The 10,025-nt window shown below is 60.0% G+C and overlaps 2 protein-coding genes across 2 annotated transcripts in view; both read right to left on the bottom strand.

The window, feature by feature from the left end:
• The window catches only part of SBK2 (SH3 domain binding kinase family member 2), a 3,350-nt gene extending 998 nt beyond the window's left edge, over nucleotides 1–2,352 (bottom strand). Inside the window, exons 1-2 of the mRNA XM_032388032.1 lie at nucleotides 2,100–2,352; nucleotides 245–447 (exon numbers count right to left, since the gene is read on the bottom strand). Coding sequence (XP_032243923.1) covers nucleotides 245–447; nucleotides 2,100–2,352 — 456 coding nt within the window. The remainder of the gene's footprint in view (nucleotides 1–244; nucleotides 448–2,099) is intronic.
• Nucleotides 2,353–5,816: 3,464 nt separating this feature from the next.
• SBK3 (SH3 domain binding kinase family member 3) lies at nucleotides 5,817–9,603 on the bottom strand. Its single transcript, XM_032388034.1, has 4 exons — nucleotides 9,559–9,603; nucleotides 8,876–9,026; nucleotides 7,960–8,162; nucleotides 5,817–6,506 (listed from the first exon to the last, which is right to left on the bottom strand). The coding sequence occupies exons 1-4, from the start codon at nucleotides 9,601–9,603 to the stop codon at nucleotides 5,817–5,819; spliced, it is 1,089 nt and encodes a 362-aa protein (XP_032243925.1).
• Between the last annotated feature and the right edge of the window lie 422 nt (nucleotides 9,604–10,025).

The raw sequence follows: 10,025 nt of genomic DNA, 5'->3' as shown, positions 1-10,025 counted from the left end.
AGTGTGACCCCGTGAGGCACTGGGAGGCCCAGTGTGACCCCGTGAGGTCCAGTGAGGCCCAGTGTGACCCCGTGAGGCACTGTGAGCCCTGGGGAGGTCTAATGTGACCCCCTAGAGGCCTGGGGTGAGTCCACAGGGGCAGGTGAATCTCACTCGGGCACAGTGTTGGTTCTGTGGTGTCTGTGAACTCCGGAGAGGCCCAGGGAGGGGCCCTCGGGGGCCTGCTCGGGGCGCACCTACCCACCTTCGGCTGGATGAAGGTGATGAGGTCCCCATACAGGACGGGCTCCGTCAGGAAGCTGTAGGAGTCGGCTGACTCGATGCCAATGCCGTAGGCCGTGACTATGGCTGAATGCGTGCCCAGAGAGAGGCCCACGCAGAACTCGTACAGGAAGCCACGGAGAGAAGTGGAGGCCTTTGGGAGTTGCTTCAGCGCCAGGGTGGTGCCTGGGGGCAGTGGGGACAGGTGTGGAGCGTGTGTGAGAGCCGCGCCCCGCCCCCGCCCCACCCCAGCCCTGACTCTCCCACACGCCGTCGCCCCCTCCTGCAAACCCTGCCTCCCCGCCACGCCACCCTAAACTCAGCGTGGCCACGGAAACGCTGTCAGTGGTGATTAATAATAACAACAGTGCAGCATTCGGTGAGTTTCTGCTCTGCTGCGCTGGAGCAGATGGACGGGGCCCCTTGGGAAACTGAACTCGGAACTTCAAATGCCCTCCTTCCGCAAACCAGTGCCCAAAAGCCACAGTGGATGCAGCAAAGATGCCCTGCCCGGGAGACTCCGTCCCGCTGAGGAGGAGTCATTACGCCTAGTGACCTGGAGGGTAAGTCCCCTGGAGGCGGGAGCCCTGGCTTCTTCCCCTGCATAGTCACCCGCCGCCAGGACCCCAACTCCCCCCCCAGGAGCCCGTGAGTGATGGAGGAAGGCCGCCTCCTCGCCTCACACGCTGACCACGCTCCTTCCGTTCCCCAGCTGGATGCTGCAGCGCCCTTCCCAAGCATCTGGGAAGCCCTGGACTCCCGCCATGACCGCACAGGCCGCCGTCTGTTTTGATGGCGTCCGTCCGTCTGTGCCGTGAGCGCTCGGCCCCAGCACCTCCCGGCCCAGGCGCCGGGCATCCAGAAGGTGGAAAGAAGCACGGCCCCTGTGCCCCCGTTATGGCTTGTGCCTCCAGTTTGGTCATGACCCCCACCTGGACCTCTTGCTCTTTGCATCTGTCTCTGACGTGGGCTGAACTGTGCACCCTCCCTCCCCGAACCCCGAGGTGGAAGTCCCCACTCCGGTTTCACAGAATAGAACTGTTATCTGGGGACAGAGTCTTGAAAGAGGTAAAGTGCGGTCACGAGGGTGGGCCCTAGCCCACTGTGACTGGTGTCCTTAGAGAAGGAGGAAATGGTCACAGACACGCAGGTATGGACACACGGGGGGAGCCCCGCCCACACCCGGGGGGGGGGACTTGGGCCTCCAGAGGCGTGAGAAAACGAACCCCCAGTCTGTGGTGCTTTGTTGTGGCTGCCCCAGCTGCTCGCACCCTCTCTCCCTGCGCAGGCCGGAGCTCCTCCGCGAAGGCAGGCCTCACGGGTTCAGCTCTGGGGTCCAAGCACCAAGCACAGAGGACAGGGCCGAGCCCCCCAGGTGGCCTTGCTAGGCGTGTCCCCGGATTGACACTGACTCTGAGTTCCATCCACACTGTGCCGGTCTCAGGGGACGGACAGAGGATGTGTGCACGCCTGGCAGGAAAGTGCCAGACTGGGGGTGGGGGGACCCACTGTGCTCTGGTCTTGCGGAGGGTCCGGCACACGGTGTGGCTCCAAATCATCCCCGTGGTGACCGCTAAGCCAGCCACAGGGGAGGACTCTGTCTGCCCCCCTTTCTCACCAGCAAGAGCCATCGACCTATGCTCACAGAATCACCCACATTTTCGAAGGAGGAGGCTGAGGCTCAGAGAGGGTAGGGGAGGCTCCAAGAACACACAGCCTGGAAGGGGCAGAGGCAGCACTTGATTCCTGTTTACAGACTCCCCGGCCTTGACTGGCACCTGTCTTGGCCCATTCCACCAGCCCCTGACCCTCCTGCATCTGTCTCCGGGCCCTGGTACCTTTCTGACGATGGGTGACCAGCAGGACCCGGCCGAAGCGGCCCTGGCCCAGGGGGCGCACTTGCTGGTAAAGCTCATCCACCTCGGCTTGGACCAGGGTCTGGGCACTTAGCGCCATCATGTCCTCTAGCTCCAGGGCTGCCTCCTGGCCCTGCCGGAGCTCCTCTGCCGTGAGGCCCCCTAGGTCCTCCTCAGCTACGTTTTCAGCAGCCCCCGCCTCCTCCTGTTCCTCATCTGACTGTTTGCCAGGCATCTCTGCAGGACGGAGCAGAGACAGTGACCCAGGGCCCAGGTTGTGCTAGACCCGGGTCTGAGGGAGAACGGGCTGGGGGCCTGGACCCCTGGGTCTGAGGGAGGAGGGGCTGGGGGCCTGGGCTCCTGGGTCTGAGGGAGGACGGGCTGGGGGCTCATTGGCACTTTCCATTGTGACTCAGTCTCCCTCTTCGTTATGGCATCTGAGGAGTGGGGAGACCAGTTGCTGGTTGGGGTGAGGTCAAGCCTAAGGTCACAGATGTCTCTTGCCCCCACCCCCACATCCTGGCGCCACCCAATGGCCCAAGGGTGAAAGATGAACCAGATAACTCGAGACACCCCCCACCTTGTTTCCAAAGCAAACAGACTTGGGCCCTGGGGGTGGATGAGTAGCCTCTTTCTCCTAAGAGCAAACAGGTGCTCTCTGCCTCCAGGGGCTGGTGAGGGCGGCTGCGCACACCAGGGCCTTGGGGGACGCCTGGGACCTGGATGGGAACAAGCACTTGGAAGGTCAAGTCCTTGAGACGCCTGGGGTCCAACTCCTACAGCCTCAGCCCCTCCTCCCTCAGACCCAGGAGTCCAGGCCCCCAGCCTCCTCCTCCCTCAGACCCAGGAGTCCAGCCCCCAGCCCCTCCTCCCCCAGACCCAGGAGTCCAGGCCCCCAGCCGTTCCTCCCTCAGACCCAGGAGTCCAGACCCCAGTCCCTCCTCCCTCAGACCCAGGAGTCCAGACCCCCAGCCCCCTCCTCCCTCAGACCCAGGAGTCCAGGCCCCAGCCCCCTCCTCCCGCAGACCCAGGAGTCCAGGCCCCCAGTCCCCCCCTCCTCCCCCAGACCCAGGAGTCCAGACCCCCAGCTGTTCCTCCCTCAGACCCAGGAGTCCAGGCCCCCAGCCCCTCCTCCCCCAGACCCAGGAGTCCAGGCCCCCAGCCCCTCCTCCCTCAGACCCAGGAGTCCGGGCCCCCAGCCCCTCCTCCCTCAGACCAGGAGTCTGGACTGCCAGCCCACCCCTCTCCTGGAACCTTATACAACTCACACATCTTATGACTCCCAGACTCTGCTTCCCTAACACTCAACCACTCTACAGCCTCAAAGTTCAGCCCCTGACCCTCTGAGGGACCCAGGACTTCGGCCGGCCGTGCGGCTTCACTATCAGGTGCTGCCCACCTCAGGCTGTTTAACCCTTGCCTCCTCCTGACCTGGGCGCCGACCTCCAAACCTCACCTTCTCCAAAGCTTGCTTGACCCTTCGCTGCCTGCTGTGCTCAGTGCCCAGCACTAGATCCCATGCCAGCAGAGGCTTGCCCAGGAGCAGACACCGCCCCCACCTAGGGGGTCGTAAGCCCCGCCCCTGGACCCGCCCCTTCTACCCCACTAGGGCCAGAGCGACATCGTGCGTTGACTCCTAGAACTGCTCGCCGCCAGAAATCTGTCCCAGACCCAGGCCCCAGAGCCCCCTCCACTCTCAAACCCAGGAGTCTAGGCCCCCCAGCCCCTCCTCCCTCAGACCCAGAAGCGCAGGCCCCCAGCCCCCTCCTCCCTCAGACCCGGGAGTCCAGGCCCCCAGATCCTCCTCCCTCAGACCCAGGAGTCCAGGCCCCCAGCCCCTCCTCCCTCAGGCCCAGGAGTCCAGACCCCCAGCCCCTCCTCCCTCAGACCCAGGAGTCCAGGCCCCCAGCCCCTCCTCCCTCAGACCCAGGAGCCCAGCCCCCAGCCCCTCCTCCCTCTGACCCAGGAGTCCGGGCCCCTGTGGAGGATGAAATCATTTTTCTAGCTTGGCCCTGCCTTGACCCCACCCAGCTGCCCCATCAATGCCCCACTGACAGGTCAGACACAAGTGTTTGGTGAGGGGTGTCCAGGGGATGGGACACTGGGGTCCTGTTTGGGGAAAGGATGAGACAACCAGATTCCAGAACGATGCAGTGAGAGATGATCTCAGACTTGGGGCTGAGGGGAAGCAGGTGGTGGAGCCCCTGGGAGGAGCGGGGAGGGGAAGTCCTCGTTCTGAGTCTGCAGACTTCAACTTTGGTGGGGGGGCTAGGCAGGAACTCCTGGGCCTGATGGAGGAAGGGCTGGGGGCGTGGGATGCCACATCCCCTCCTCCGGTTTGCAGCAAGATGACCACTGTGAACTCCCTTAATTTTTTTAAACCTTTTATTTCGGAACAGTTTTAGATTTCCAGAACAGCTGTAAGCCTTGTGCCGAGAGCTGCCGGGCGTCCCCAGCTCCCCACCAGGTTGGTATCTCACGCAGCCAGCAGCCAAGGACACATTTGTCCAAGAAATCATCCGTCCGGGTGCGAGGCCCTGCCTATCTCAGCAGCGCTTCCGCCAACAACCTCGTGCTGTCCCCGGGGTCCGGCCCAGGACACCCCACTGCGCTTCGTGAACCCACTCTTTTGAGTCTAGAAAGCACACCGGACAGATTCCCCGGGAGGGGGGAGCAGTTCCCCGTTCCGGAGCCTGAGCTGGGTACCGGGACACGTCCGACGCTCGTGCTCGCGCCCCTGCCCTGCAGGTGGGAAGCATCAGGCACCGGGCGCGCGCCGGAGAGGCGTGGGGCGCACGGGCCGGCCCAGGTGAAGGCAAGCTCACCCCAGCCAGCCTCAGCTGTCAGCACGGAGCCCGAGGCCCACAGAGCTGGGACAGTCACACAGCGCCGTGCTCCGGGCCGGTAGGGAGCTGGCACAGGGGGGAGCAGAACTGAAAGGATGTCCTAACGAGAAAAACCACGTCCGTCCCGGGCAGCCCAAACAGGTGAGGCTGAAAAAGACGGGAGACATAGATCGCCCGGATGTAGGTTCCCGATGAGACTGGAGAGAGCTTGGAGGCACCGAGCTGTGAGGAAGGTGTTCTCAGGGGAGGACTCAGGGTGTGCGGAGGGCCCGCGGCAGGAAAGTGCGTGTGTGCGTGTGTGTGTGTGTGTGTGCAAGGATTGAGGTTCAGACAGGATGAGTGACTTCTCCAGTGTCACCCGGAGCCCAGGGCAATGGAAGACGTAGGGGGTGAGGTTTCCATGGTGTTGGATCCTGAAAGCTCAGATGTGGTACCATGGATGGTGAGAGTCAACCAGGTCTCCGTGGGGGTGAGCGGCCCCGTCAGAATCCATGAGAGGCACTCAGCATGTCCCCACACTGCGGAAATATGTCTATAGGGAAGCGGCGCCTTCCTCCGAGAAGACCCATTCAGGACAGAAGGAAGAGGGAGGGTCCTTGAGAGAGGAGGGGGCTGGGGGCCTGGACTCCCAGTCTGAGGGAGGAGGGGCTGGGTGTTGGACTCCCAGGTCCTCAGTTGAGAGGGGAATTGTGCAGCCCAGTCCAGCGCTCAGCAGGGAGAGATGCAGTGTGTTCCGTCGCTGTCCTCCCGGGAGCAGCTGTCTCCATCCAGGTGGCCAGGGCCGGGGGGGGGGGGGGGGGGGGGGGGGGGGGGCCTTTGGCCCAGGCTCTGACCACCTGTCTCAGTCACCTGGTCAGGGAGCTCCCCCATCTGTCCCCATCCTCTTGCCATCTTTGTCATCCTCCTCTTCTTCGTCCGTCCACTCCTCCAGGCTAGCTCCTCGCTCTTCCTCCTCCTCCCCATCTTCACTAGACATGCCCCCCAAGCCCCCAGGTCCCTCTCTGTTCCTCTCTAACCCCCAGTCATCCCCCAAGAAGTCCAGGACAACCAGTGGGGGGCTCCTAGTGTCGGGATCCAGGTCTAGGAGCCCCTGGAGCAATGCCAGGGCTGGGGGTGCAAACTGGTCCCAGGGTGGGGGTGGCTGTGGGGGTTGGGGCCTGGTGGTCATCCAGCCAGCAAAGGCCTCAAACTCAGGGTCAGGGGCTAGTGCCACGTCCCAAGGGAAGCAGGCAGTGGCAATGCAGAAGAGAAGCACCCCCAGGCCCCAGGAGTCCATTGCTGGCCGCAGGGGCAGGCTGTCTGGTGGCAGCAGAAGGCAGAGCTCAGGGGGGGCCGAGGGCAGTGGCCCCGGTGGGGCAGGGGTTGGACTGCCCTCGGGCCGGGTCAGCCCCAAGTCACCTAAGGCCACGCGGCTGCAGACGGGGTCAAAGACCAGCACGTTGTCTGGTTTGACATCCGCATGGACCAGCCCCCGGCCATGGAGGAAGTCCAGGGCTCCGGCCAGCTGGGCCATCACCCGCTTCACCAGCAGCTCCGGGAGGCCCTGGGGTCAAGGAGAGATGAAGGTCAGGGTGCCTTGGCTCCTTCTTTATTTGGTTTCTTGGAGTTCAAGAATTCAGAACCTCAGACCAGTGTCTACCTGTAGTGTCCCCCAGCACCGTCTTCAGATTATCCTCAGCCACACCGGGCTACAACCTCTGTGGTCCAGCCCCTGGTATGTCGTCACTGGAACCCCAGACCGAACCAGAAGCTCTTTGCACTTCCACCAAGCTTTCTCCTAACCCTAACACTCAAACTCCTCCTTATATTTCTTATCTCTTCTAGCCTGACCACTCAGATCTCCAGTGGGACCCCAAATCTCATACTGAATCCTAGTCTTAGTTCCTACTAATTTAGATGGTGTTTCTAATTCAGACACCATTCTGAAGTCATTTTTCTTCATCACTGGATTGGTAAATCTATCCATCCATCTAGCCAGGCAGCTAGCCAGCAATCCATCTGTCAAACCACTCATCCATTCGACGGTCTACACAGCAGGGTTTCTGCTTAACTTCCATTCCACCAGTCAGTCAGCAATCCAATAATGTATTCAATTACTTAATATCCAAAATCCATCCATTCATTCTTCCTTGCTTCCTTCCATTTATCTACCATCCATTTATCCATCCATCTATCCACCCACCAATCAATCCATCCATCTTTTTGTCCATCCGCCATCCACCCATCTTTCTATCCATCCATCCATCTATCCACCCACCCATCAATCCATCTTTTCATTCATCCACCATCCACCCATTTTTCCATCTATCCACCCATCCACCCATCTTTCCGTCCATCTATCCATCCACCAACCCATCAATCCACCCATCTTTTCATCCATCCACCTGTCTTTCCATCCATCTGTCCATCTCTCTACCCATTCATCTGTCTCCCTCCCTTCTTTCTTTCCTTCTGCTTATCTCCAACCCTATCTCAAATCCAAAATCTATTCCTAAAGATGGCTCCACCCTAATCTTCAAACTCATGTACCCCCAGAATCTCATGGATTCAGTCCTGACCTGGTCTCCTCACCAGAGAGAACCTCATTACAACTGATCTCCAACTCATTCTGTATACACATCCTCAACCATCCCTGTCTCACTCTGAGACCCCATCCATGCTTTTCTCACCCATTACCAGTCTATTATCAACCCACCCAACTCCACCCACTCCCACACTCCCAATCCCAGTGCTAACTAAAATCCCACCCCAATCTCATTCCCAACCCAACCGCATCCCCTTGCCCATGCAAACTCGTGCTGGAATGGCTGGGTGGATTAGGTTAGGGTTAGGCGTGGGATTGCACCGAGAGTTAGAAATAAGGAGGGTGTCTGGGGGATTAGGGCAGAGCTAGGTTGAGCACTGATCTGGGTGTCAGGATTGGAGATAGAAATGGGTTAGGGACAGAGTTATACATGGGATAAGCAGTTCTGACCTTTTTTCCCCACCCGCCTCACCCGTTCCTTCAGCATCCCGCTGAGGTCCCCATAAGGCGCATACTCCTGGGTGAAGGCAAAGTGTCGGGGGGTTTGCAGGGGTCCTGCCAGGGTCTGCAGTAAGCCTGGGTGTGATGAGACGCAGCGGCCCACACAGAACTCTCTCAGGAAGGTGGTTCTCAGGACTGAGTCCCGACGAAGAAGCTTCAGAGCCACAGCGGGACCTGCCAGGGAGAGGGGTGCAGAAGGGAGCTCAGGGAGCTCTGATCTTGCTGTGGGGCCTTAGGCAAACTGCTTAACCTCTCTGAACCATGGATGTTTCATGTGTAAAACAAGAGTGGCAGGGCATAGCATCTGACCTCTCTCTGCTTCCAGTTTGTCTTTGCGTGCAGTAGGGGTTGACGGTGACCTTCCCTGAGGACTCCCTATTCTGCTGTGTGGCCTTGCATGACTGCTTTACCCTCTCTGAGCCTCAGTTTTCTCTCTCTTTTTTTTTTATTAAGATTTTATTTATTTATTAGAGAGAGAGAAGGAGAGACAGTGAGAGAGTACAGGAAGGGAGGAGAGGGAGAAGCAGGCTCCCCACTGAGCAGGGAGCCCGATGTGGGGCTCGATCCCAGGACCCTGGGATCATGACCTGAGCCGAAGGCAGACGCTTAACCGACTGAGCCACCCAGGCACCCGAGCCTCAGTTTTCTCTTGAATCAAGTAGGGGACATGGTGACTGGGGCTCCAATCCAAATTACACTCCTGCCTTGCTGTGTGACCTCAGGCAAGTTCCCCTTCTTTGGGTTAGCTCTGTTTATTGGAAGATCGAAGAGCTCTTAACTTTCTGAGAGCCCCCATCAAGGGTTCCCATCATCTCCTGGGGTGCTCCTTGTCTCAGTGGCTTCTGAGAACCCTATTCTGGAGTGTGCCCTTCGATGGCCAAACTCACCTCCTTGGCGAGGCCGGGCGAGGAGTACACGGCCATAGGAGCCCGAGCCGAGCTCTCGGATGAGGCGGTACAGGACACGCAGATTCCTCACTGGGGTCACCCTCGTGGCTGTCAGCTCCACGAGCCGTTGGAGGGCGGTAGCTGTGTCCTCCTGTCAGAGAGGAGCAGAGGTGGGGAAGGAGTGAGTCTGGGGCCCACTGAGAGCAGTGGGGGAAACTGGAGGTCCAGCCCAGGGCTGAGGTGGGGTGCCAGGGTGATGGGGTCATTGTCCCCAGGGAGGAGGATGAGTCACAATGACTCACCGGCCTTGGGCCACCTGTTCTTTTGTCCTGGCAGGGTTAGGGGTGATTGTCTCAGAGACCCTGCCCACCACCATCATTGGGAACCACCAGAAGCCCCCAGCCCTGGCTGGGACTGCATCCTCAGCTTACACAACCCCCACTGCGCCCATCTCTCTCTCCATCCTCCCCCTGTGCTTTCCGTTTTTTGTTTCTGAGTCTATTGCCCTGGCGGCCTTGGTCTTGCTTTGTGTCCTCAGGTTTGTGTTATTCTGGGTCTCTGCTGTTTCTCTGTTTCCCTGTCTCTTCCATCTCTCTGTGTGTTTGTCCACTGTCCCTCTTCGTGTCTGTCTCTGACTCTGTTTTTCTGCATCTCTCTCTCTCTCCCTGTCTCCCGTCTCTCACCTCTGGGTCCCCATCCTCATGGTTCTCGGGCTCCCTGAGCTCCATGTCGGAGTCCCCTGGCGTCAGCTGGACCTTGTGTGAGCAAGCACGCCTTGCCTGGGTCACCCGCGTCCCACCGCACCCCGCAGGTCCTTGCCCTACAGAGCCACGCTCTAGAGTCCGTCTGAAAGGGTCTGCCTCGGTCTCCCTCTGCCTGTCTGAGTCAGAGGATTTCTCTGCCGTCCTCTGCCGGACTCCTGCCTCCTTGTCAGCCCGGGTCTCTGTGTGTGTCCGTCTGTACTATCCTGCTGATTCTCTGCTCCGTCTCACAGCTCCCTCCCCTCTCTGACCTCACAGTATCTTTGCTTCTGTGTGATTATCTGTCTCCCAGTCTCTCTCTCCCCACCAGCCTCCCTGTCCCAGCTCTCAGATCTCCAGGTGGGTCTCCCTATCCTGTCTCTCGTCCCCACACTCTCCCCACTGTTGTC

This window comes from Phoca vitulina, unplaced genomic scaffold (assembly GCF_004348235.1).
Source record: "Phoca vitulina isolate PV1807 unplaced genomic scaffold, GSC_HSeal_1.0 scaffold52, whole genome shotgun sequence".
In the NCBI taxonomy this organism is placed as follows: domain Eukaryota; kingdom Metazoa; phylum Chordata; class Mammalia; order Carnivora; family Phocidae; genus Phoca; species Phoca vitulina.
Note: the sequence above shows the minus strand (reverse complement) of the source record. Positions and strands in the feature narration are given on the sequence as shown.

What these genes read in the sequence shown, in the direction of transcription:
- SBK3 (XM_032388034.1), bottom strand. Translation starts at nt 9,603, where the DNA reads ATGGAGCTCAGGGAGCCCGAGAACCATGAGGATGGGGACCCAGAG. An exon ending in ATGAGGATGGGGACCCAGAG is followed by an intron (nt 9,027 to 9,558) that starts GTGAGAGACGGG and finishes CCTCTCTGACAG; the next exon opens with GAGGACACAGCTACCGCCCT. An exon ending in GCGGGATGCTGAAGGAACGG is followed by an intron (nt 6,507 to 7,959) that starts GTGAGGCGGGTG and finishes CCTTGACCCCAG; the next exon opens with GGCCTCCCGGAGCTGCTGGT.